This window comes from Aulonocara sp. 'chitande type north' Nkhata Bay, linkage group LG20 (genome assembly GCF_057382095.1).
Source record: "Aulonocara sp. 'chitande type north' Nkhata Bay isolate Kocher_YH1m ecotype deep benthic linkage group LG20, A_spYH_male_GT1.1, whole genome shotgun sequence".
In the NCBI taxonomy this organism is placed as follows: Eukaryota; Metazoa; Chordata; class Actinopteri; order Cichliformes; family Cichlidae; genus Aulonocara; species Aulonocara sp. 'chitande type north' Nkhata Bay.
Genome location: NC_141363.1, coordinates 18,995,361 through 19,022,937, shown reverse-complemented (window position 1 = coordinate 19,022,937; position 27,577 = coordinate 18,995,361). Strand labels below are relative to the sequence as shown.

The following is a 27,577-nucleotide window of genomic DNA, read 5'->3' as shown; positions in this document are numbered from 1 at the left end:
CAGAGTAAGGTCTGGGTCTTTCTCTGTATGAATTATTGTAGGTCCTGCTGACAATATAAAGCACCTTGAGGCGACTGTTGCTGTGATTTTGTGCTATATAAATAAAACTGAATTGAATAAAGGTAAACTCTGGGTCACATGTTTATCACAGACAGGTGTGTCCACATCAAAGAGCTCCTGGTTGCAGGTTTCTTCAGATCATCAGCCTGAAGGTGCTTCAGGTGTTTGAAATGAGGATGAGTGCGAGTGCAGATCTAACGTCAGGGCCAACAGGGCAGAGAAAATAACAGATTTACCCCTTCTTCACAGGGTAGGTCTTTAGCATCAGTTACCATGGTGATTTACCAGGAAAGACATGAGCCATGTTCACCGTCCTAGAATGACACTGGATGGCCATGAGTGCGTCTGGTGTTTGGGATCAGTGTGGAGAATGACAAGACGTTTTCAGGTTGTAATAACTTTAATTTCCTGCCATGAACTTGATCACAAAAAGCCTTTCACATCACGAGGAGACAGAAAGAGCAGAAGGTTACAGAGACGAAGGATGGCGTCCGTCTTCGCCTTTGCGAAGGGAAACCAAACATAACAAAGAGCGAGAATAAAAACTTGGATCAACTTTTCCCCCACAGTGATAAAAGCGATCAAACCTAACAATGTTCAGACAGAGCTATAATACAGAAACACTACAATACTAAAGGCCCCCCCTCCCTCCCCGATATCAGCCCCCCACGTGACTGCTGAAGCCGAGGGCGCACGACCACGACGCACTAATGCCGACTACTGTACACCCGCCCCTCCCCTGGGTCCGGTAACGGTGCTGTGTGAAGCCCCGCCGCGTCTTCAGTTCTTCACCTGTGCGCTGGACATTTAACCGACTCGAGTCCACATTCTGATTTCAGCCTCACATGCTTTATATTCCTGTACTAGCCAGAAAAGAACTTTAATTTATCCTGTAAAACACCTCAAACACCTGGGCTCTGTGAGGGCGGGGCAATGCTGCCTCATTTCCCACACTTGTTTTATTAACACGTCAGATATCATCAATACCAAGGTCGGTTTGGGCATTTAGGTCAAACATATATTTTATTATCATTATTATTATTGTTAGCATTATTGGCCAACAACGCACACATAAATGCGACAAAGTTCCAAACAGCCAACTTGCTCGTCAGCGATCGCAGTTACACTGCTTAAACAAAAGGGGGCGCTGATATCAGAGGGCAGGCTGGGATGTTCTCTCCTGGCTAATCATCAAGAAGGCTGTGTGTGTGTGTGTGTGTGTGTGTGTGTGTGTGTGTGTGTGTGTGTGTGTGTGTGTGAGAGAGAGACAGAGATATGGACTATTGTTTTTTTAATGAACACTTTTCACAATAAAGGCCTCTGACTGTTCAGTAGAAGAAGACTTTTATTGTGAAACAACAGGAAGTGAGTTATCTGAGTTTACAGTTGTGGGTGTGATTACGGTTTAAATACAGATAAATTAGCCCGGATTCAAACTCACATGAAGCCTGGTCCTTACTCATGTAACTGTACGCAAATACAGTGAAATTACCAGATGTTTACAAGTATTTACTCTGTACTTTACTACGTTTCCTGTGGGAAAAAAGCATATTTACTGTATATATTTACTCTGTAATGACATGAGAAATACTCGGGTAATCACACTGTAAACTCAAAAGAAAACAGGGTAACTGTAATGAAACTGCGCAGTAATAACAGGTGTGCGTATCTTTGTGTATGTGCAGATCTTTGTTTGTGTGTGTGTAGCTGGTGGTGCTAACATCAGCCACCGATGCTGCTGTGTGGATTTTATCATACATTCTCTGAGTGGGAGTGGCGGTGCTGGTGGAGGGTGGAGGATCCCCACCCCCCTGGACGCCAGCGACCGTTTGTTTGTCGGCCATGAAGCAGATGTTGGGCAGATTTACAGTTTTAATGATCCCGAACAGCCGTGCATGCTTCACGTGTCCCTCCGTGCAGCGCCGCAGGAAACCGTGTGAGGAATGTTGTCTGTGACAGAATGAGGCTCGTTTGGGTCGCCCGTCTCAGCGCGTTGACTCAACTTGGTTTTTAGTCTTTTTTCCTTCATTTTTGTTTAGCAGGTTTTTGGTTTTTATAAGAAATCTTAGAAAAATGTGATGCCTTGGAGAGGAGTCTGAACGCAGCCATTAGCTCAACCACCACATCTGCAGAAGGAGGTGTGTGTGAGGGGAACAGAGAGGTGAAAATGTGACTGGCCAGGTCGGACCAAACACAAGTGCTAAAGCGCAGCGACCTCAGTAAAAATGTGGGAAAAGCTGCGAGGACGATGGTCCAACAACAGAAACAGAACAAGTCTCAGATCAGGACCTGAGTGTTCAGCCATGCTTCGCCTCCTCGTGCATGACGGCGTCACACAGAGGGCTAAACGACGCCACGGCACGAAGGCTCTAATCTAAGAACGTCACTGTAAACACGACTCAAAGACCAGGAACGGGCTCGGCTATAAATATATAGAGACCTCTGACACTTGTGACTTTAATGCATCCAAATTTCACTTGCATTCGATGTTAGCTGCCGATACGAGTGAGCACAAACCAGGCAGTCGAAGACGTTCCCACGAAGCCAGCGTCGGAAATAAAGGTAGTACGTGTAACATCCTGTTTTTCTAAACTGCTTTAAAAATGCTCAAAGTTAACTGGAGCATCACCAGGATGTGAAGAAACTCCACATCCAAAGCCCCAGCGTAGCGTGCGTGCGCATGTATGGAGCGGTGAGCCGCGCTCATTTACAGCGTGAAGACACGTGCTGGTGAAATGCTGCCCCAGGTGGTGAAAGGGGGAATCACAACCAGTGCCGTTAAGTAGGAGGTTTCGTGTTTATTAACCCGCTGCACCTCCAGTATTAAAAAAAGGCTTTATTTACACAGACAGGAAGTGAAGTTGGCAGGCTGCGTTTGGTGCTTCGGGTCACTCGTGTTACAGCTGCGCTCCTCTGGATGACCTCTTTGTTCGAGGCGTGGCTCGTGGGCGGAGCTTTAGCTGCGTTTCCCTGTTTAAGCCTGTTTGAGTAGAAGAAGACTCTCCGAAGCCTGTGACGAAGGCTCCGCGTCGTAGCCTGGCAGCTGCGTGGCGGTGGCTGCCGTTTAAGACAATAAAGTTTTTATTGGTTTATTTATTTTATTAGAAATAAAGTTTGAGGTCATTTGTTTCTTTGCACATTCCTCTGAGGTCAGAGGTCAACCGATTCGAGCCAACTGACACATTTTCACCTCTGTGTGTGCTCCCTGGGATTTTCTGTGTGTGAGGAAAAGTAGGAAGAGGAGGAGGCGCCTGTCTGGAGCTGCTGTGATTGGAGGACAGGCGGTGATGTCGGGCGTTCCTCTCTCTGCCGGCTCCATGGACTCCGCACGGTCTCTTCTCCATCTGCTCTAGGTTGCCTGCAATGAGACGAGACACACCTGGATTATTGGCAGGCAACCGAGCACGCCACAGGAGTTCTTCATATCTGCGGGGTGGAATGCCGCTCTCTCTTCCTGTTTCACACACGGCCTAAATTTCCCTCAACAAGGAATAAGTCCTGAAATACGGGATGCCTGGCTTTACGTGTCAGGACTGTTTTGGCAGCTTTTGGACAGAAGCTCTGCCGAGTGGTGGGCTGACCTCTGCGCTCTGTCGCTGCATCTTGTGCACGGAGCAGGACGCCGGCTCTTCTTCCCCCGACCCCTCACGCTCCGACTCGCGCTCCCGTTTCCCTGTGATGCCGCCCCGGGGGTGCAGGAGGAGTCCTGAAGGAAAAGGAGGAGAAAGGTCTGAGCCGAAGCTGACGTGAAACACTTCAAATGCTTCCTGCCCGCGGCGTACCTGGGTGCTGAGGCACAGCAAACTCGTGGTAGAGTCGGCTGCTGGTATTCTGGCTGGTGTCTGGCACTGAGTGGTATCCTGCATCGCACACACACACAAACACACTATAAATACGACATCGTGCCACTAAACTGTGAATCTGACCTCAGTCCACACAGGAAGCTGCGGCGTCATGTACCATGCTGCTGCAGGCGCTGATGCTGCTGTCCAACGCCGCTGGGGCCGGTCTGTTCGTCGCTGTCAAAGTTGAGAAGGATGCTTCCGCTGCCATTTCCTGTTGGAACGGGGCTCCCCGACACTCCGGGCGCTGAAGACCACAGAAGAAGACGTGACTCAACAACAGAGCTGCCAGAGCAGCTGGAAGCTCGGACTGTGTCCAGAGGCCTTACTGTGTGAACTGTTGGTCCCTGGGTGCTGCTCTCCAGGGGAAAAGGCCATCATTCCTCCATTCCCGTTCCCGTGGGTGGACGGCACTGATGCCAGCAGACCTGAAAGACACACACACACTTATTACTCGTAACTTTGACAATTTGAAACTGTAATAAATCTGAACACTGCTGCTACACGTCACAGACATCAAACTACTGCAGGTTATTCCATCACATAAAACCTGTTTGGAGGAGAAAAACACTCCTGCAGAATAAAAACTAGGTTCAGCTTTGAATTCGTTTTTTTCATGTGCATCTCTCTTAAACTCCTGAAGCTACGACGACTCAAACCTCTGGAAAGAATCACATGAGTGTGTGAACTGAAAGTTTGCGCAGCACGAAGACAGAACTTGGCCTCATTAAATATTCTAAAGTTACTGATAGCTTTAGTTCCTGGAGCGACCGGGGCGTGCTGTGCTGTGGTTTAAGGCTAACGTTTCATGTTCTCTGATCTCGTACCCAGTCCTCTGTATCGGCTCAGCTGCTGGTAGATCTGCTTCATCCTCTCGATGTTGAGCCGGCTCGCCTCTGCGTGGTGCACCATGGGCTTCGGGTAATGGACTCCAATGATGCACTTGGCCGCCGCCTGCACAGACTCTGGAGCGTTCCACGGGTCGTAGATGAACTTAGCAGGAAAACCTCGGAGGACAGGTAAGTATCGTCTGGAAGCAGATGGAGACATTAGACATGCTGGCTTCTGTCAGCACGAGGAGGGGTACAAAGTGCATTGGGGTGGTGGTGATGCAGGGAGGTAAAGGGTTAAGAGGAAAAAATGTCATGTCTGAATGTTTCGGAGCTACCGTCTCAGATATGAGCTGAAATGTGTGTTTCCAAACTTTAGCTGCTGCTGTGTGAAGAGCTGGCTGAGGTTTAGGCCTGCAGCCGGAGCACGCTGGTCTGCAGCCCTTCGTGCTTACAAGTTTTAAGGAAGTCAGCTGCTGCAGAACGAAGCTACAAACAAGCACAACACTGCACAGTAAGGCTACAGGACATGAGTCAGAAGCACTGCGGGCAGTAACCGTCACAGGGCGCTCAGAGAGACGTTAATGCTGCCAAACGTGGTGGAAAACCAGGGGCTGTGGTCCCAACAACATTTACTGTGAGCTGGTGTGACGGCAGCCACGCCACGCACACGCAGAGCGACGCTGCGAGAGCCAATCAGACTGCAGCAAGAGGTCAACATCTCACAACGTGCAGAAGATTCCTTGGACTGTCGTGGAAAGAGAGCCACCTACCTACTGCGCTTGGTCCGACCTTACCGAGTCCGAGGAGGGGACACAGGCGGGGCGGAGGAGAGGGGCGAGTGGAACTGTGGGAAGCGGCACAGTGGGGGCAGGCAGCGGTGCGGCCGTGTGGACGCACGCGTGCTCGACGGACGGAGAGCGCCGTGTCGTTAGAGACATCACTGCTGATTGGTGCCGCTAGGAAGACGTCTACTGCAACACGCCATTAGAAAGCACAAAGTTTTGAGCCCACCCGCCCAACCCCTCCCACCCCACCTGGACCAGAGCCGGCGTACGGTGGAAAAGATCTGCCATCGAGCTTCCTGTCCGTCCATCGCTCAAAGCTCTTCTTCGGTTTCATTCCTCACAGCTGAACAGAAGAGGAAGCTGAAGTTCTCCTGAGAGCTCGCCGTTGATGACAGAAGTCCTCCACCGTACCTCCCAGCTCTGGCCCCACCCTCCCCCAACCTTACCCCACCTCCATCCCCTTCAAACAGCAGTGGACTGAGAAAAGAGCTCAAATCTGCCCCCCCTGCCCCTCTGACTGTGGTGGTTGTCTTTTAAGTGGTCAGTGGGCCCAAAGCCTCTGCTGACTGTCCTCTCCCATCGCCACAGCGCCATACTCTGGGCCGGCACACTAGGGAGCCCCCTCATTTCACCAAAAGGGACCACAACCCTTTTGCCAGGAAGATCCGCGACCTGCCGGCAGCACGCGAGCCGATGGAGGGCGGCGGGTGGCGTGGGCAATAAGGGCTTCCTCTTCCTGTCATGTAATCTTTGATGATGTAATCTTCAATCTGCTGTCCACATTTAGTGTCACGGCTTTGGATTTTCACCTCATGCCTACACTGGCAGATATGCAGACATCTTTAAACATAAAGGGTGGGGCTGACTCTCCCTGCTGCATGTGGTTGGATGTTGGATGGATGTGACTGGGTGGATGATGGTCGGGGAAAAGCCTAAGCCTAGCCATGCGAGGGCTGCTTATCCTCTGCAGTCAGATCTGTATCTCTGATCTCGGCCTGTTTTTTACCCTACGTGATGCACATGTGCACTAGTGATCCACGCCATGTGTCTGAGTGAGCCAGCCGCCGCTCCAGCTCCGCCTGAGCCGCAGGGCTGCATTCACAAAAGCAGAGCGCCACTGAACATTTCACAAAGGGCCTGATGAGGGGCTTTGCCCAGCGCCTGGACAGTGGACCGGCTCGCGTGGCACGGCGCAGGTAACGAGTACCGGCGCCAATCGTGCTTCACTGCGATGGCAGAGCTACAGCTGGTCCAACGCCTCTCCTCACTACCCTCCGTGGAATGCTTCATAACGCTCTACCTAACGAATGCAGGCGAGGCGTTTGCATTTCCCTACCAAGCGGTCAGAATCCCTTTTGACGAAATGAGACGCCACCGAGTCATAAACCTGCTCAGAGGGTGCCGCTGGGGCGCGAGTGCCTCAGGGCTGCACAGGTACATGAAACAAACCGCCATCAACAACGTCCATCCACGGCAGCCCCGGCTGGAAGCGCAGGCTGCACCTGGGTGGAGGGGCGAGAGACCGGCCAATCACCTTAAAAGCAATCAGCTACAATCTACGAAGGGGAGAGGGACCGCTGAACTTTCCCCCCAACCCCCAAAAATCACAAACAGAGTGGAAGGAGGGGGGAGAGAGCAGCAGTAATGAACACGCTGCTGCAGGTACACGTCTACTGATGCATACATGTTCAGAGTCACACACACACACACACACACACACACACACACACACACACACACACACACACACGCACACACACACACTGTGAGGTCGTTAGCATCCTGGATCCCAGACTAAGTGCTGAGGTGTGAACAGACAGCTACAAACAGCTGATGACACACAGACAAAGACGAGGAGGGAAGGACGCTGGTTTGTTGACTTACCCTAAGATCTGGACGTCCCCTTTATCCCCCCATCTCTCTCTCCCCCTCTGCTGTCTTCAGCTGACCTGTCCCTGAGCTGACTGTGTGTGAGACACTGACGTCATCAGTAACTGGCAGGTTCCATCAGGTGTAACAGGTGTTACTTTTAAAACAGGTAAATCTGTCTGTGCTTCCCCTGTGACTCACTGCTCTCCTCTGATGACCCTCAACGCTCTAATATCTGTGCAGTCCTGAGAGACAGAGGGAGGAAGGGCGCCAACCAGGTGCGGGCTCAGCTGTTGGCACCAAGGGGCGATAGGAGGAAAGGTACCCACCTGATGAAGTCCCCGTTGGGGTCGGTGCGCCGGCCGAAGCCCACGGGGCAGTAGCAGTGGAAGAACTGCTGGAAGAATGAACTGCAGGACAGCCACATCCAGCTGCCCGCATTCACGCTCCAGTCTGCATCCAGCAGCAGCTCCTCAAACACCTGCAGCAGGTAACCACAGCCCATTAAAACAGGAAGTGCAAAAATAAGCCGACACCTGAGTGAGTAACATCACTTTGTTTTAACTCGGTTGTTTTTATTCCTTAAGCATGAACGGAAGTTACTGGCAAACGTGCCAAAATAATAAGGCCGACACGAAGAAGGAAAAACACCTACGACATTAAACCCTGACGCACAAAAATAAAGGCAGTAATGCGGTCAGCTGTTCCCGTCTGATTCATCGGCATGTTTCAGTATTGGCACGTCACCGCACCATGACCGCTTCCCATGTGCTCACCTTCATTCCTTCCTCCCAGCTTATCCACAGGTCTCCTCTGGTGAGGAAGCAGGCCACGGCATGCCGGGCCAAGTGATGAATCCACCCCTCCTGCCTCAGCTGAGTCATGATGGCATCGATCCAGGGAAAGCCCGTCTTCGCCTCAGCCCACTTGGCGAGCGCCTCAGGATTTTTGTCCCAGGGAATGCGGACGCAGATGGGGTTTCCCTCCATCTTGTCGAAGCGTGGGTTGTTGGTGGCGGCGGTGTAGAAGAACTCGCGCCACAGTAGCTGTCCGTAGAGCGAGAGTGGAGGAGAGCTGTTCTTCTTCACCTGCATCAGTAGAAACATCACAAAAGCATCGGGTTAAAAGCGTTCGGGGGGGTTAACTCTTTCAACCTCGGCCATCGGTTTTATAAAAGTGTTTCACTTCAACGACGTTCTGTTGATCACAGCAGTCAGTCACCGTTCGACCGTCTCAGTGGGTTCAGCAGCACCGACCTGAGCCCAGCGGTGATGTCACCGCCCTTTCGGTGGGGCCTTCATGCCAATATTTCATCTCTGATGGTTCAGATCTGACCAATCAGATCACTGCATCTGGCAAGTGCACTCATAGCTCACACCTGCACTGATATGCAATGATCTGGAAATAATAAAATGATATTATTCCTCTTTGGGAATCGCCTTGTTGGGCCAAAAATCCCATTTCATGTCAAACTCATGTCTCATAGATTCACAGATAACGTGTTTGTGTGACAGCCTGCCTTCTTTAGTTTTAGCTTCTGATTCAAATGTGTTTGTAGTGTTAGGTTGTGTCTGCACACAACAGGCACAACCTAACACTACAACACTGGTTCAGAATGATTCAGAGGTCAGAGTTTAGCATTACAAAGACCTCTGGACAACTGTTGCTCAAGAGCACTTCAAAGATTACAGGAACGTTTGTGAAGAAATGAGGGGTGGCTCAAGACTTTTGCACAGCATTGTCTCGTCTATGGAGTTCATTCGTACAGAAACAGAGTAGCAGATGGGCTCTGCTTCATACACGTCCATAAATGAGATCATCGCTGCGGTGCAGTCGCACCGATGCTTCGGGGCAGCACAAATATGCAACAGCAACGTGTGGGTCTGACGCAGACCTTGCGGTACAGGTCGGTGAGCTTGAAGTAGAAGAGGCGGCAGGAGAGGCAGCCGAAGCGCAGGTATGGGCTGAGGCCTGTTGGGCTGGCCAGCAGTGAGTTGGCGTTCATCCTCGGACGCTCGAAATTCGCCACCCACGCCTGGAGAGAGAGAGAGGGAGAGAGAAAGGAGGGGAAGTAAGACGGCCACGTTAAAGTATTCACCAAATCACAGGCGGCTGGTTTGGAAAGAAGCAGGGAGTGTTTCACATGTCTGTGAACCTGAACAAAAGACGTTTTCGGACAGACAAGAACATGACAAGAAAAGAAAGCGAACAGTGTTTGTTAGAGCAGGGCGATATGGCCAAAAATATTTATCACGATATATATTTGAAAATTTGCGATAACACGCAAGAGACAAAATACAACTCCACAACTTTACTAGCGCAAAAACCCATCCATTTATTTTCACTTAAACAAGCAGCTGTTTTTTATGTGCATTAAAGCTATATAAAAATTGAACAGTGCAAATGCAAATTCCTTGCTGAAGGTTTAACCAAAAGCCATTTCCAGTAGAAATGGGCTGACATATCCTGAGCATAACCATGTATAATATCCACCAAAGTTAAAAAGAGGTGCTTTGCAATATTAAACTGCAGTGTGCCAAATAAAAACGTCAAATACGTATTTTTTTGGACCATAAACTGCACGGGATTATAAGGCACATTAAGCGAAACAAAGCAGTCAGATGAATCAAACTTTATTCAACTCATTCTTCTTGCTTCCTCCACTTCTGTACCATTGATTCATTAATGTTGAATTCTCTCACAGCTGCTCTATTCCCATGTTGTTGCAGTATATTAATGGCTAACCTGGTATTGTGGATGGATTATCTCAGTTGTTCTCCTGACTGAAGTTTGGTCTGTTTACAGCATCCTGCCATAGGATTGCATTTGTCTCTAACCATGATGAACCCTGAAGTTAACTTTTATCGAGTGGAAAAGTGTTAGTGTTCGTCCTCCAGCTTCACTGTGTTTGTTGTGCTAACATAGCTGTGTCGTTAGCGATCACGTAGCACATCATTATATACCAGCTAGTCCAACTTCAGTAACCCTACAAGCGTCACTGCTGTTTAGTTTCCTGTCTTATTATATGTTGGAAGTGACAGCAGAGCTGTACGTTTGAATTTGTTCAGAAATCTCTCAGTCAGAACATGCTATATCATGTTTAGGTAACTAGCAAAACTAGCGAGCTAACGTCCGCTAACTTCCTGCTAGCTTCTAACTCCGTTAAGTGTAATAAATCCTGTTTTCATGGATGCCTGGATGTTAAACTTAACTGTTACACCTGGTAAAGCAGCAATGCTGATCATTTTATTAAAGATGAAAGAATTTAGACAGTTTTTTAACTCTGATGCCGCAGTGTTCATTTGACTTTAGGACCTGAAGAGACAGAGTTTAGGACCCAGATTACTCCCAGATTTACGAGCACCTTAGTCCGACAAATACGGCAATAACGACGGCCGCTTGCATGTTCCTTTCTCCCTTCTCATTCTCTGTCGCCGCCATGCTTTTTCGGCCATGTGCATATGAAAACAAAGGCCCTGCGCATGTGCATTTTACCCACATTCTATCGCCATATTTCATTTTCTTATCGTTGCCTAACATTGTACCGGTATTACCGTGAACGGTATAATATGGCCCAGCCCTACTAATGTGTTTACTGAAACAGATGAGTGCGCGTTTCTTCTGTTGTGATGCTGAAGATCTTTAATCTGCCCCATCAAAGATAACAGCCAATGAAAATAGGAGCTGCGTCACTGAGAAGTCCTCAGCGCTTCTGCTGAACGTCATCCCCTCAGAGCTTTCTATGACCACAGCCCACCATCAGCTGCAGTACCCACCTTTCTCTCCAGGTGGCGCTCTATCCTGGTAAGAGCCTCGGTCTCTCCTCCTGGCCACACGGCTGACGGCAGCCCCTCCGTGTCAAAGCCTGAAAGAGACGGTTCACCTTCATCATTGTCCTTAGCAGGTCAACCTTCCATAAACACACACAGCCAATCAGAACTCGGCACCCCACCCACCTGTCTCCCATCCCAGACCTGCTGGATTACCTGAACCTGCTCGCTGTGCCTTTAAGTCACACCTGCACAGGTGAAATTTAAACCCAAGGTACTCAGAGACACAAAGAAATAAGCTTCGACTGGTTGTTGGTAATGGTGTTGTGGTTCTTTTTTGTTTCTTTTGTTTTGGTTTGTTTGTTTTTCCATAACTTGTGTATCTGCAAATATACACATTCTGTATTTTTCATATGAAAGAAACTATACTGTGGTGGGGCTTGCTAATTTCTTGTTTTTGATTTATAAGATAAGATAAGATAAGATAGAACTTTATTAATCCCTCGGGTGGGTTCCTCTGGGAAATTCGACTTCCAAAAAGCACAGCAACGACCGAAGTTACAGTATGTATGTTTTATGTATGTTTTGTTTTGTTTTGCTTTACTTCATATGTTTCATATGTTGTTTGTTTAATTTAAGACAAAAAAAAATAAATGAATGAGAGGTAAAACTTGAGGGGGTAGGGACAAATAAGTGAATACTTCAGCCTACTCCTTTTCAAACAAATAATGGAATGATATTTTGTAATGATTGTGAAGGCACATGTTTGAAATGCTTGAAATAAAAATGAACTGAACTGAACTGACTAGTTCAGGAACAAAAGAGCGATGCTCCGTCATTCCACGACCGCGTGGGTAAACGACCCGTCACAACCCTGTGGGTAAATGACCTCGCCATGACCCCGTGGTTAAACGACCCTGTGGGTAAACGACACCGTGGTTAAACGACCCCGTGATTAAACTAACCCGTCACGACCCCATGGGTAAACGACCCCGTCATTTCACTTCTGTAACCTCTTGAGAACGAGCTCAGAGTAAACGTCTGATTGGTTTGAAAATAAAGACTGAAGATGATTTATTTTCATGTTTTATCACCAGAATAAAAAGTTCAATATTTCATTTCTGGACTTTATTGACGTTATTGATCAGATCTGCTCAGATGCGGCCCGTCAGTGAACCTGCTGTAGGATGAAGCAGAAACCGAACCCACCGTGTCCCCACCTGCCAAACCCGAGGACGACTCGGACTGAGAGAGCGGCGTGGGCCTGACGCTACGACTCGTGACAGATTCAACTCTGAGTGAGGAGAAGTCATCAACGAGCACCAGAAGTTACTTAATTGGGATCAGATTAGAGTTATATTGGGCAGGTGTGCATCACTCTACACGTGACCTGAGCGGCAGCTGTGAGTGGCAGATGGAGGCGGAGCTTTGTGGAGCAGCAGGTTTCTTTGAATGGGGAGCAGACTGAGGATCAGCACGTTCATTCAGGAGCACAGAGCTCCTTAAATGTCTCAGGGTCAGGTGCTCCACAGCAGGTGCTCCACAGCAGGTGCTCCACAGCAGGTGCTTGCATGAATGGACAGAGAAAGATGGCTTCACCCGACTCAGAGCTTTAAATTAGAGAGCAGGTGACAGGTTTGGGGTTTAATTATGGGAGGAGTTCTTCTTTCGGCATCAATCAGCTGACTGCAGTTTCTCCTTAAAGCTGAATGAGTCCAGAATCAGATCCACCAGGCTGGAAGCTCTTTTCCTGCGTTTAAAACAGCTCCAGCAGAGGGCGCTGCAACAAGTGTTTCATGTCTGTTTGTGGAGCTGCAGAGGCCTTCGCTCAGGCTCGGTGCCCGGGTCACACACAGGAACAAATAAAATATGACAATGAAGTCGAGGGACTCGGCAGAGAGGACAACTAAGCCAAAGCCCTGTTTGGGGTGGGCTGGTCCCTGTCGTCTGAGAAACAAATCAGTGTTTCAAAGTGAAAAAAGTTTCAGCCAAATATCTTTTATATTATTTCACTCCAGACACTCATCCAAAGCTGATGTGTGTCATCAGCTTTGGATGAACGTGCAACACTCAAGAGCTTCAAGCGTCACAGCTTCACTCAGGAGCCACGTTTAAGGTCTCCTGGCCCTTACTTTGATTTTAAAACTCTCTGGGACAAAACCTGCAGGTGTGAAAGCAGCAGCTGACTGACGGACGCTGTGCAGGAACGCCATCAAACTGCACTGAAGCTGTGATGCACACAGCTGCCACAGGGGGCGCTGCAGGCCTGCTCAGCTACACTCAGTGTGAGAGAGAGTGCGTGTGTCTGTGAGAGTGTTTCTGTGTGTGTCTGTGAGAGTGTGCCTCTGTCTGTGAGAGTGTGTGTGTCTGTGTGTGTGTGTGATTTGATCATTGGTCGATTTTTATGGGCTCAAATTGTAGTCATAAATATTTTGTACTTGTAAATCAGGTTTGTATGCGTAAAAAGAATTTGTGTGTGTGTAAGCAATACGCGTGAAACTCTATTTTTCTTCCTTTCATCTGATTGGTCAATGTCATGTCAATCACAAATTTAACAGTCCAATCAGAGAACAGATGGGTTTGGCTGTTGGAGGGGTTCTTTTTTTGAACTGCAGGTCCTTGAAGGGTGATACAGTTTGAAGCTGGAGGATCTCTGTATAAATATCCGATAGCAGTCAGGTCCCCTAACTTTCCGCAGCTGTTGAAAGGATAAAGTTGTGCTATATCAGTGGTTAGAAACACCATCATTACTTTAGGATTAGTTTAACACAAAGTCAGGGCTGACCCGGGACCATGGCTGTGAGTCACAAGCATGAAGGTCCTTTCACATCGGACGTAACATGTGCTGCTAATGCTAACTGCTAACTAAAAGCAAAGGATCCAGAATTTGTTGCGCTGGCTGCTGAGCTCTGTGGGGTTTTACCTGTACTAGATGCACCTGCTCCTTGTCGTTTCTATCTCTGACTTTACGTCCTCTACAAGTGTTTCAGTTTTTTTATCTTCAAATGTTCAATAAAAACATGTATGCTAATTCAAAACAAAGAAAGCTTTGTAACTATCCCCACTAGTGAAGACTGTCATTTCCACAGCACTGCCTGCCCCCCAGAGCTCTGCAGCACTGTTGAAAAGGCTCTGGAGGTCCTTTTATTAAGCACGTAAACCTGTGACACAAAAATCACCAAACTCGGACCGCCACAGACAGAAAAAGCTGGGCTGGCATGTAAAAGGGCATTTACTCCCTTCAAGGACCTGAAGCTCCATAAAGCACCCCTCCAATAGCCAAACCCATCTGTTCTCTGATTGGATTGTTAAATTTGTGATTGACATGACATTGACCAACCGGATGAAAGGAAGAAAAGTAGGGTCAAAATTCATACTTGTAACCTGAAACTTCAGTGCAGAATTTCACACGTATTTTTTGGCCACACACAGATCTTTTTTACGCACACACAAATTCTTTTTACACATATAAATCCTGATTTACAAGTACAAAATATTTATGACCACAATTTGAGCCCATAGATCTTCGCCTGTTTGTTGTTGGATTTTGGTTTTAGGGCGTGGATGAATAAGTACACGGAGATTCTGATTGGTGCTTCAACTACGAGAAACGCTGTCGGCCATCTTTGTGGTTGTTTTCTCGTGAGTGTGTTTGATTTCTCACCAAGCTCCTCCAGCGAGGGGACGCCGTACTTGTCCCCGTGGTCCTCAAGGACGGGCGTGACGCAGTGCCCCATCAGTGTGTCCGTCAGCATCTCCACAGGCATCTCCGGAGGATCCAGCCGGCTGATCAGAGTCTGGAAACGCTTGTAAGTGAGCGGAGGCTGCCCGCCGTTCAGCTCGATGATCCTGCGGAGAAGCAAAGAGGAATCTCATGACACATGACCGTGATCATGTGACCTCAGGCTCCATGACGGTTTGAAACAACCCTCCCTGAATGTCCTTACAGCGTCGCTGTGTTCTCAAGGATCCGCGCTGTCGTTAAATAAAGCTCACTCACTTGTCAAGGTCATACAGGGTGTGCGATATTTTGACGATGACCTCCACGCCCGCCTCCATGGCCAGCTTCTTGATGGCGGCGTCTCTCTCCTTCCCAAAAGGCTCTGAGTCGTATTCAAAGGTCAGCCGGGAGATCTTCCACTCCTGAGAAACAGAGAGAGAGGATTCCCAACAGGCTGCAGGAGCAGCAGAGCAGAGCGCCCTGGTCACATGTCTGCCCTAACCCCGGAGTAGGATTTCCTGCATCTCACCTTAAAGAGCCGCGGGAACACGTTGGCTGGTTGGCCCCTGATGACGAAAAGGCGAGAGTTGAGCTTGCGAAGGCTGGCGTCCAGATCCTCCAAACACTGGAGAAGAAACCTGAGGAGAGACAGGAGGACAGAAACGAGATGCATGACAAAGCGAAAATCATTGACCCTCATCTAGGACGGGAACCCAGGGATTCCCAACACCTGCGCCCCTGCCCCGCTGGGCCGCGAAGCTGGAAATGCCCTCTCAGAGTTATCCACTACAAAAACACTTTAGTAATAATTACAGCTCACAGGAAGATGCTGGATCCTACAGGTGAAACTCGCGCTTTTAAAACCCGACCCAGATAAAAATCATTTCGCTGTAATGAGACAGGCTATGATCCACAAATCCTCTCAGCTGCCCCCTCTAGGGGGCGCCACAGCGAAACCCTGAGAAGTTTCTTGGTTTTTGGAAAAGAAAGCGTGCATTCATGTGTGTAGTGTCTGAAGCTGATGAGCTCTGAGGGCGTGCTGGGGTTCTGATCAGGTGTGACTGCAGGTCCAACAGACCAGACAGAGTCTGATCGTTACAGCTCCGTCCCCCCGTCTGACCCCATCGTTAAACCGCCAAAGCTCTGCCTGCTCCCAATCTGTGTGCGGCGGCACGTGAGCGCCTGCACACACTCAGCCAGGAGGTTTTATAATCACCGTCTGCTCTTTTTATAGCTCGGTTCAGTCTGCAGCCACTCGGGCCTCCGAGCAACATGATGCCTGATTTCAGGAGAATAAACCGGCCCGACGTTGACTTTACAACGAGCGCAGAAACGGCTCGACCAAGGCCGCAAAACCAGCGCAGTCATCAGATTCAGTCAGTCAAACGCAAAAGTCCCCCGGACCTGATGTCCAAGAACGACTGTGAGCGAGCTAAAGACGACGGTGCTCACACAGCACAGCGCTGTGGTTTCTCTGCAGTCGGCGCTCATGTGTGCAGGGACTCAGAGGCTCAGTGCAGCCCTCAGTGTGGCCTCCGTTATTCTGTGCCTGAATCCATGGAAGTGAAACACGTTCTGATCACTGAGGTTTCTGCGTTTTCAGATGGTGAGAATAAAGAGGACAATGACCAAAACAGTGAAGAGGCTACGAGCCCGAGTCCTGACCCTGAGCCACGCGTCTGCAGTCACAAAGACAAATGGCAGAACGGCGCCCCCTGGAGGAGGAACACTGACAGTAAAAGACTGTTCTGAGGAAATCCTCATTTCCATCTGACTGGATGAAAACCAGCCAGACGCTCGGCTCCTTCGTGCCATCAGCTGTTATGTGTGCACACGTGAGCACCCTCATGAGCGTACACGTGCAGAGAGTGAACCTGTATGACCACGTGCACTCAAGCAGGCTGGTATCTTTGATGGGGAAGCTCGCACTGCTGCTCACGTACATGCTGGTGAAAACACAGGGAGGCGCTGTGTGTGTGTCACTGTATGTATGTGTGTGTGTGTGTGTGTGTGTACAGCCATCCTTATATAACTGTTCTGGCCTACATCTGTCAGAGCAGACACACTCAGCTTCGACCGCTCCACAACACAATCCCTTAGCCCAGTAACCTCATTCCTGTCGCACACACACACACACACACACACGCGTGCACACAGAGACACACACACCTGTAATGAGTCACAGGCTGAATCGAGAGCAAATAGAAACACTGTCCTGACTGGATGAATTTGGTGCTTTGACACTTTCACGCAAAACCTTCAGGATAATTATCATGAAATAAATCCAGACGTTGTGTTTTCCCCGATTCCTTCAGCACGAGTCACTCTGCAGGCTCACACTTTAACACTTCAGAAGATCTGATCAGCTGGAGGCCTGAACGGCTCACAAACTGTAGAAACCTCATCAGGTGTTGGAGCTTTGTGCGTAACATCATTGTTGTCCAGGAGGTGTGAGTTTTAGAGCATTTGTTTCTCTGTCAGCAGTAACAGGAACACAGACACTACAGGAAGTCAGGTGACAGAGTGAACTCTGACCTGATCACTCTCATCCTCCATAGTCCGCTCAACGCCACAAACACGTTTAAGAGCACAAAGACCCTCCCACTGTGTTTGGGTGGGCTCATGTGCTGTAGTGCGTTGGCTGTATCTCTCCAGCTCTGGTTGGAGTTCCCAGGCTTGGTTCAGTAAGGATGAATTGTTTCAGAAATCTCTCAGTCAGAACATGCTATATCATGTTTAGGTGGAAGCTAGCGAGCTAACTTCCTGCTAACTTCTAACTCTGTTAAAAGTAATAAATTCTGTTTTCATGGATGTTAAACTTAATTGTTACACCTGGTAAATGGCCTGTATTTGTATAGCGCGTTTACTAGTCCCCCCTAGGGACCCCAAAGCGCTTTACACACCCAGTCACCCTCACATTCACTCTCACATTCACACACTGGTGGAGGCAGCTACGGTTGTAGCCACAGCTGCCCTGGGGCAGACTGACAGAAGCCAGGCTGCCATACAGTTTGTGACGCCGCAGTGTTGGTTTGACTTTGGGACCTGAAACAGACGGAGTTTAGGACCCAGATTACTCCGCGAGGCTCCAGACTACGGCAGCTGTAATGCTCCGACAAGCAATCAAGCGGTGCAGCTTCGTAGCTTAGCAACGTCATACTAAAACATTTTTGACAGCTCTGCGTGTCGTGTGCTACAAAATCGGTTCGTGGTCAGTAAGCACAACCAGAATTCACACATAAGGCTCACTGTTGATTTGTGAGAAAATTAAAGGATTTTAAGTGCGCCTTATAGTGTGTAAAGTACGTTCTACAGAAGATATGATATGGATTTTAGGCCATATCGCCCAGCTCTACGAGCACCATCACAGACCTGAAACAGATCAGGACTCATTCTGGAAAGCTTCGCAGCCCATAAGCAGCAAGTCCAGTTTGACAGTATGGCAGCTGTGTTTGACGAGTAGAGCTCGCTGGCTCTTCATCAGGGAGAGGGAGACTCAGGCCTGATGGAGTAGCCGCCAGCCTCGCTCAGAGGGAATGCTCGGCATGCCCGACGCTTACGTAGTTTAACAGACTGTTATTTAGTTTGATGCTCCTTTATCTTTTCCTGCTCCTCCAGCATCGATCAGCTGTGTGTACGATTGAATAACAGCCACGTGGGAAAGCCTCCCCTCATGTAGGTCACCATCACATAACCGCTCATAAGTTTACCGCACTGGCACACTAACCTACATGTCTGCACAGACTCTCACATTTCCCTGAAAATGGCAAAATATCTGGTCCCACATTAACAGGCCACTGCTCAGCCTCTGCACTCACACGGCGCTGGTGCACGCTGACTGCTCCGCCTCTTCGGTCCTTCGCCAACCAAGCAGAACCAGAACCGAGCGGGAAACTTGAGCACGTTCGAGGACTTTGAAAACAAGTGTCTGAGCCTCTTACTGTGAGGATGATGGTAATGTCAGAAAAATCTCCATGATCATCAGAAAAATAAAAGCCTGTAACAGAAGCGTATCGATAAAAATGAGTCCATATACAAAATGTGACACTTTCTTCACTGTTTATAGATTTAATCTTAGGAAGACCCCCCCCCCCCAAAAACGTCCACTTACATCCTGGACTTTTAGGGATGGCGTGACTTTTTACACACATTGAGATATAAAGGGAACTTTAACATGAGCCAGTTGTGACTGATTAATAAATACAAAGAGGACTGTAGTTAAATGAAAGCTGCAGAACGGGTCGTGGATGTGCCGGTGGGTTTCTGGCTGAGCACAGCAGGGGAGGCAAAGCTGAACACAGTCCAGAGAACCAATGCCAACAAATAAAGAGTGAAATGTGGAGCAGAGCAGCAGCAGAGCAGAAGTGAGCTGAAGAGGAGGAGAGGAGCCACGGAGGAGCAGTGTGAATGAGACGCTGCAGGCTGGTGAGTGTGAAATCTCTCAGCAGCTCAAGTGCATAATTCAAGCTATGGTGGCTGCTACAGGACAAACATGTTTTAGTCTGACACGTTAAACTTGGCCCTTTAATGACCACCGGCGTGCTTCTGAATCTGGATCCACCCCCAAGTGTTTTTCCCGGCTGTTTGGGCTGGCAGTCTGCTGTTTACCTCAGCTGTCAATGCACGTGAGCAGCGTCCATCTTTCTTTACACAGTCAGAAGCTCACTTCTGACCAATGACAGCGATACTGAGGTGTGCTTTTGAGGACTCGCTGAATCAGTAAGCACTATTGTTAGCCCGCGCTAGCCTCTGTTAGCCCGCGCTAGCCTCTGTTCGCCCGCGCTAGCCTCTGTTAACCAGCATTAGCCTCTGTTCGCCCGCGCTAGCCTCTGTTAACCAGCATTAGCCTCTGTTCGCCCGCGCTAGCCTCTGTTCGCCCGCCCGCGCTAGCCTCTGTTAACCAGCATTAGCCTCTGTTCGCCCGCGCTAGCCTCTGTTCGCCCGCCCGCGCTAGCCTCTGTTAACCAGCATTAGCCTCTGTTCGCCCGCGCTAGCCTCTGTTAACCAGCATTAGCCTCTGTTCGCCCGCGCTAGCCTCTGTTCGCCCGCCCGCGCTAGCCTCTGTTAACCAGCATTAGCCTCTGTTCGCCCGCGCTAGCCTCTGTTCGCCCGCCCGCGCTAGCCTCTGTTAACCAGCATTAGCCTCTGTTCGCCCGCGCTTGCCTCTGTTCGCCCGCGCTTGCCTCTGTTCGCCCGCGCTAGCCTCTGTTCGCCCGCCCGCGCTAGCCTCTGTTAACCAGCATTAGCCTCTGTTTGCCCGCGCTTGTCTCTGTTAACCAGCATTAGCCTCTGTTTGCCCGCGCTTGTCTCTGTTAACCAGCGTTAGCCTCTGTTCGCCCGCGCTAGCCTCTGTTCGCCCGCGCTAGCCTCTGTTCGCCCGCGCTTGCCTCTGTTCGCCCGCGCTTGCCTCTGTTCGCCCGCGCTTGCCTCTGTTAGCTGGCTTTAGTGAAACTGTTGGACTCGGACTCTTACTGAATAAACTTTCATAGGATTTGAGAATATAATCAAACTGTTTATTGGGGGAAAGAGTGACTTCTACGATACTACAGCCGAATATTAGCTGTTATAATGTTAAATCGTAACCAGCAGTGGTTGTTCAGCTGGCTCTCTGGAGACGTTTTATCCAGATGTCTGTGCAGGCTCGTCATCCAGGTCATGGGGGTCTAAGGAGCTGCAAGAGAAAGTGACTGGACTTCAAGTTTCTTGAAGACGTTTAATCCAACAATAAAATATATGATCCTTTAGTCTGAAGATGGCACACAAAGCCTACAACCTCTTCTCCATCACCTCTGCTGGATGGTCAACGTTATTAGTGAGAAGGGAGATGTCCTTCAAATATGGTGGGGGAACATGGCGGCTTCCACACACTGCCAAGTATTTTGCCTATATTAAATATACGTTGAATGAATGAGTTTGTTGGGAGAATAATTACACACTAATCTATGTATAATTATGAGCACAGGATCCTTCTTCTCTTAAATATGTGATTGACACATGTTTGTTATAATCTGTGTTTATTGGTGGAAAATATAAAAACCTTTATGATCTGTAAAGAAGTCGTTTGTAAAACTGATTTAAGTGTTTATTCTGTCAAATCTTAGGACGTTTCAGCTTAGTCTGGTTTGTTTAAGTGAAGCTTGCAGCACAGATTAGATCTGGGTTAACAGTAACCTACATCTCAGGCAGCTCTCTGGTTTCAGCGTATGTTATCCAACGTGATCGTCTCTGACCTCTATACGAAGTCCTGCAGCACACAGAGGATGTGGGTCGGGAACACAGAAAGCTTCAGAGGGTTCTGTTCCATCAAGTTTACTTTCAAACATGCTCATTCAGGAGACGGAGCCATTTAATCCCGGTGTGACTCGAGGTTTCAGGTAAAGATAACGAAGCTAATGGGATGATGGGCTGCCATCACAGAGCTGCAGGTGTCACAGCAGCTGAACAGACATCTGCTGGCTCTCATTCATCTTCTCCCAAAGCAGGACATTAAAGCTCAGAGCAGCTCATAATAGAAGGCTTCAGCGACGGCGCACTTCTAAGCCACGGTCTGCAGATTTAGTTTAAGACGCGAAAACAAAACCTCAACAAAATAAGCTTCTCCCTTCAGAGTCCACATCCCCTCAGCTGCAGCACAACCCTGCGAGTCCTTCTGCTTCTCCTCCCCTTACGACTGACTCAGAAAAACCTTAAATGTGTTTGTTGGTCACATGAACAGAAATGGCAGGAAAACGCAGATTTTAGCTGTAGCAACACAAACTCACTGCTATTCCCTCTGCTGCCCCACCGGGAATCCTTTGGAAATTCTCCAGGTTTTCATCCCAGGTCCCTGCATCATGTCTCAGATTCAAGGCAGACTTTGATGCCACGCGATCATAAAGTGAATATTCAACACAGGAAAGTACGACAGCTTTAAGAACTGGTGTCTGAAAATAAGAATAAAACCTGTCTCACTGGCATCAAACACACTATCAGGGCAACCGTGGCTCAGGGCGTTGGGAAGCTCAGCTGTAACCGGAAGGTTGCCGGTTCGATCCCCCTGCAACACACTTCACCTACTGGTGTTGGCCAGAGGGGCTGATGGCGCGATATGGCAGCCTCGCTTCTGTCAGTCTGCCCCAGGGCAGCTGTGGCTACAACTGTAGCTGCCTCCACCAGTGTGTGAATGTGAGAGTGAATGAACAGTGGAATTGTAAAGGGCTTTGGGTGCCTTGAAAAGTGCTATATAAATCCAATCCATTACTACAGGGAGTGCAGAACTATTAGGCAAATGAGTATTTTGTCCACATCATCCTCTTCATGCATGTTGTCTTACTCCAAGCTGTATAGGCTCGAAAGCCTACTACCAATTAAGCATATTAGGTGATGTGCATCTCTGTAATGAGAAGGGGTGTGGTCTAATGACATCAACACCCTATATCAGGTGTGCATAATTATTAGGCAACGTCAGAATGTCAGAAATGTATATTTGTGAATATGGAGATGTTATATTGGTGTCACTGGTAAAAATAAATAATTGAAATGGGTATATATTTGTTTTTTGTTAAGTTGCCTAATAATTATGCACAGTAATAGTCACCTGCACACACAGATATCCCCCTAAAATAGCTAAAACTAAAAACAAACTAAAAACTACTTCCAAACACATTCAGCTTTGATATTAATGAGTTTTTTGGGTTCATTGAGAACATGGTTGTTGTTCAATAATAAAATTATTCCTCAGAAATACAACTTGCCTAATAATTCTGCACTCCCTGTATTAGCAGTTTCTGCGTGGACTCTAAACTCCATCTTTTATTAATATTTATTCATTTTCATTAGTTTGAATGAAAAATGTCCATCTGGGAATTTCTGGAAAGTTTCTGGAAATCCATGAGAAACAGTCACAGAGCGTCACCCATGTGCACTTCCTGTCTCGATGCCGAAACTGCTGACCAGTTTACACTTTTAGCATTGCAGTCAGCTGGATACGAGCGGGTCACTGCCTTCAGGGTGGATCATGCTGCGCGGCGACCACGAATAGCAGTTCAACCCCGCCGGTCTGCACGTGAAGCCGAGCGGCGAGCAGCTTGGTCTGACCACACGCAGCCTGGACAGCGATCCTCTAACCTACTTCTGCTGTAACCTGCTCATCGCGCCGGCTGACCTCCTTTCCTGGGATTATGCAGAAGTGAGCGACTGTGAAAGCAGCTGAGCGGGCGTCTCCGGGTGAAACCCGGCGCAGAGAGACCACCGACCCATGGAAAAAAACGTCTGCCGTTAAATAAAACTCATGTGACTGACATCAGAGAAACGCTGACATCATGCTGCGCCTTAAGGAACTGCAGCTTCGCCCAGCACCGGTCTGCTCATTTCCTCCTGCTGGACTCATAACGACAGGACCACCAGATCGTCATGGAAACATGTCAAGTTTGTCAAACGCACGCGGAACAACGAGCAGCATGATTCCAACACCTCTGCTGTTATCAGGAAGGATAAAGAGGTGATTTCTGTCCTTACTGAAGAAACAGCGAGATGATGCTCCGCAGAGAAGCATGAAGTGCTCCTAAACAACACGCCGCTCTCTCGCCGCGTGTTTCTCAGTAAAGACATGAATGATGGAAAAACAGAAACTATTTAAAAACATCCATTTTAAACTCAGTTTCAGCATCAGATCATTTGAAGTCCAGTTAACTTTAATGGTTAAAATCGCGTCCTGATAGGACTCAATAACAGATTAATAACTGATAATCTGATTGTAACTTAAATCCTCTTACCTCCACCTGTTGACCCCGACGTTGGACGAGCCCGCGAACCACGGGTCCAGGAAGTAAACGCACCGCACCGTGGACGCCCCTTGGACCGCCTCCCGCAGAGCTGGGTTGTCGTGGAGACGGAGGCCCTTCCGGAACCAGTGGATGGAATTTAGGGCCATTTTATTCTGAAAGGAAAGAGGAAACAGGAAGAAGCTTCGGTGAGTCTACTGAACCGAGCGGTGGGAGGCGCGTCTCGGCGAGCAGTGGCGTGGGATGGGCCCACAATAGAAGCAGGCTTTTACTTTCTGCTGTGGGTAGAAACAGTCACAACAAGCTCAAAGCACAAGGTTAAAAAATCTTCAAACCTTTTCCTGTTTCCTCACTTCCTGTTTCCTCACTTCCTGTCGTACCTCATAATCTGATATTGAGCTCGGTGAGTGCAGCTCACTCATCACAGAGTTCTACAACCAATCAGACTAAAGAGCTGAAGGACGGGCAGCACCGACCCCCTCCATCGCACCTGTCCCACAGGTGCTCGCAGGATCTGTCAGCTGCGAGAGAAACGGTGAGCAGAGTGTTTACCTGCTGAGAACTTAACCCGATTACTGACACTGAAACATCAAAGCAGCAGGTGAGCTTTACCTGCAGCGCGGACAACTTTTACTGCCTTTTGTTTCGTCTGAGCTCGTCTTCAAAGGTGAACTCGCCGTGCTCAACAAAAACTCAGCGCCTCGAAGATTCACGACAGACTCAGAGCGCACACAGAGCTGTGAGACATGGACGCACGGTTAGCGTGTGGTGTTTGTCTCCACACCTGGACGTTTGCTGCACGCCTAACACTGCACACCTGTTTATCACACACACGCCATTATTTAGAATGTGATGTAAACAGTGTCATCAGCGTGGAGGAGATATTTCAACCAATCACCAGCTGGAGGCTCGCTTCAGAGGTTGAGTCGTAGTGTGGTGGGCTCATTTTCACTGAGGACACAGTTTTACAAAGATGCGTTTCTTTGTTTTTTAAATATTTTGAGTGTTTTTTTTTTTTTTTTTTTACTGTTCTGCATGAAAAACATACAGACGACACCAAACACCAGAAAACAAGAGCAGCCAATCATCGCTCAGTGAGTCCAGACTGCTTCCACGCAGGCTGATTTGAAATAAACGTACAAAGACAAAACTTATTGAGGTCAGATGACAAGCCAAGCTGTCCCCTCCCCCAGCTTTAAGCAGCATCATCACACTTTCAATATCAAGAATATTAACAATGATGACGACACTCCCAGGGTGCACCTGGGTGAGGGAGTGCCGCTGGGCTGCAGGTCGGAGCTCCTGCTGCTCCTCCTCCAGATGTCCCAAACACACTAGATTATAATCTGAGCCTGGTCTGTAAACTTTCCAGCTGTGCTGCGGGTCTGCACTATGTGCGGCTTCAAGGATCATCTCTGGGGCGAACCTCCTCCTGTGCAACCCGCAGCGCCGCTCCGACTTCTTCCTAACAACAACACAAACTTCCCACTGACCCACTTTCCCCCCGACTCAATCAAACCATCAGCACACCGACCCCCGATCAGCACACCGACCCCCGATCAGCCAGCACAGGAAGCTGCTGGTTCAGAGATCAGCTGTGGGATCAATCCTGGGATCCAGGTTGTGACGACTGCGGTCAAAGCTCCGCTCTTGTGATTAGTCGGCGGATCTCAGACGTTTCTGACCTTCAGGATGTCCAGCGGCTCCAGCCTGAACTTCTCATCCTCACACTCAGCCCACGCGATGAAGATGAAAACATAAACGCTGAAGCTTTCGGCACGCCAACAGGCTGAGATGCGTTCACGGACCCTCCAAATGGAAATTAGGTCACGGAGTTTTTTTGTGAATGGGCTCTCCGCCTCAGCGCAGCTCCGGCTGAATAAAACCGGTGCGAATCCAAACCACATCCACCTGCCCCTCACACACCGTGGAGACCCCCCACACACCTGCCCGGGACGGCACACCCGATACGGCCCCAGAAACTGGGTCACCGGAGCGGAGCTTATGTAACCGGTGGCGCCGTATACGCCGACCTCCGTCTCCCCCCAACCCGCACCCACCCGCTCACCTTGTGCTGGCTCCCCGGAGGTGACATCTATGTGAGGCCCAGGGACGGGAGCATGTCTTCGGGCAGAGCGGGGAGCTGTGCCGGGGTATAAGTGTTTGCGCGCTGGGTCCCTCTGACTGTCTGCACCTCGAGCCGCTGCTGCGCTACTTTGTTTCATAACACTTTGGCTCAGTGCGCATGCTCCGCCCTCTTACCCACAGCTCAGGCTGCGTTCATGGAACGATGGAAAAAAAGTGCACCGAGAAAATAAATGATTAAAGTCATAAAATAAATGAGGGGTGGTCATCAGGAGGAGCTGAAGAGACGCTGCAGAAGCTGCCCAGACTCAAAGACTCCAAGTCAGGAGGGTGGATTTCTACAAAGGAGTGTCTTGTTGTCTTGTGATGGACAGGTGCGAGGTTATCGACGGTTCCAGCCTCGTATAATAACGATGCTGTATTACACACCACATCAGTTAGTTTCACACGAGGCGTTTATGGAGGACACAGCAGCTCGTCCTGAAACCACAGCTGTCATCTCCACATTTCCACTAATACGCCGTCGTCCTATTCTTTCCTACGGCACTGGAATGCAACACAAGCACTGTTGAACGCGCATGCTGACGTGCTCCAAATCCGGGCTTCCTCAGTGGCTGGTTAGCAGTGACGTGCTCCACGCCGAGTCACGTTTATTAGGCGTGGAGATCCGGAAGTCCATTTAAGCTGGGCAGACGCTTGCTGTGTCCCAATTCAGGGTCTGCACGCTTGAAGTACGCGCACTACGCGTACTACGTACGGTGCGTACTATAAGTACGCGAAGTGCGGAAATGAGAGGCTTGTGAAATGGGACGGTATACGCTTCGTCGCGCTGTTCAGGTTGCCTAGCAACCATGATACTAACCGCGAGACACGTTACATACAGCTTTGTGTGACAGAAATGAAGGAGAAAAATGTTTTGTTGGTCATTAATTTTTGTCATGACATCACTTTGATTAGTTGAGTATCTGAGGCTGAGACCTCGGGACTGTAAACATGATTGTTGGGCTTCATTTCTGTGCTGAACAGTCATTTAAGATTAGCTAGTAAATAACAATCAGCTAATGTTGTTCATGAGACTAAAGTCATCTCACTGTGGTGATGTAAATATAATATGGCCAATATTATAGTATTGTCAGATTATTATGATGTATGTATATACATACACATACATATATACACATATATACATACATATATATATATGCATACACATATACATATATATATATATATATATATATATATATATATACATATATATATATATATATATATATATATATATATATATATATATATATATATATATATATATAAATATATATAAAATCACTGACTTTCAGCTTGTTGTGTTTGTGGATATATGACTGACTTTAATTATTAAACATTCGCACATAAATAAGTGGCGTCATATTCAGTACTTTTGACAGTTCACTCTTCGGCCGCTCCATCTTATTAGGGAACTTCCACATACATAAATGTCAATTTCAAAACTCAACCCCATCATTTAATTTGTCTTTGATTGAAATTGAATATTACTTAAACTCTATTAAATTAACTTCCAATAAAAAAGGTTTATCATTGATTGAAATTCATTCAGAAATGTTTAATGAATGAGCTGTCACAATTTTCAAGTACAAAGTTGTTATGAAGTCTGTCACATCCCCCCCCCCCTTTTTTTTCTTTTCTATCCTTTATTTATTTATCCTTCTTATTTCATTGTGCTGTATATTGTTACTCTTATTTGCCTTGTATGTCTACTGTACAAACTGAACTGGAATGACTGACTGTTTGCTTTATAATTTCAATAAAGTTTTGAAAAAACAAAAAAACCCTCTTCGGCCGCTCCC

General features: G+C 48.3%; 2 protein-coding genes across 3 annotated transcripts in view; one reads left to right on the top strand and one right to left on the bottom strand.

The window, feature by feature from the left end:
* Positions 1-27,577, top strand: part of LOC147305434 (uncharacterized) — a 479,902-nt gene that overhangs the window by 222,366 nt on the left and 229,959 nt on the right. The window lies entirely within an intron of this gene.
* LOC147305440 (cryptochrome-1-like) lies at positions 1,335-25,884 on the bottom strand. 2 transcript variants are annotated; one of them, XM_086278104.1, is made up of 15 exons: positions 25,711-25,884; positions 23,634-23,797; positions 15,410-15,518; positions 15,160-15,302; positions 14,824-15,008; positions 11,166-11,254; positions 9,284-9,424; positions 8,166-8,477; positions 7,719-7,870; positions 4,730-4,932; positions 4,232-4,330; positions 4,021-4,149; positions 3,843-3,946; positions 3,642-3,766; positions 1,335-3,418 (listed from the first exon to the last, which is right to left on the bottom strand). In XM_086278104.1, the coding sequence occupies exons 1-15, from the start codon at positions 25,735-25,737 to the stop codon at positions 3,247-3,249; spliced, it is 2,154 nt and encodes a 717-aa protein (XP_086134230.1). In that variant the 5' UTR covers positions 25,738-25,884; the 3' UTR covers positions 1,335-3,246. The 2 variants fall into 2 exon arrangements, with proteins under 2 accessions (XP_086134230.1, XP_086134229.1); XM_086278103.1 differs by having other exon boundaries at positions 3,280-3,418; positions 3,843-3,920.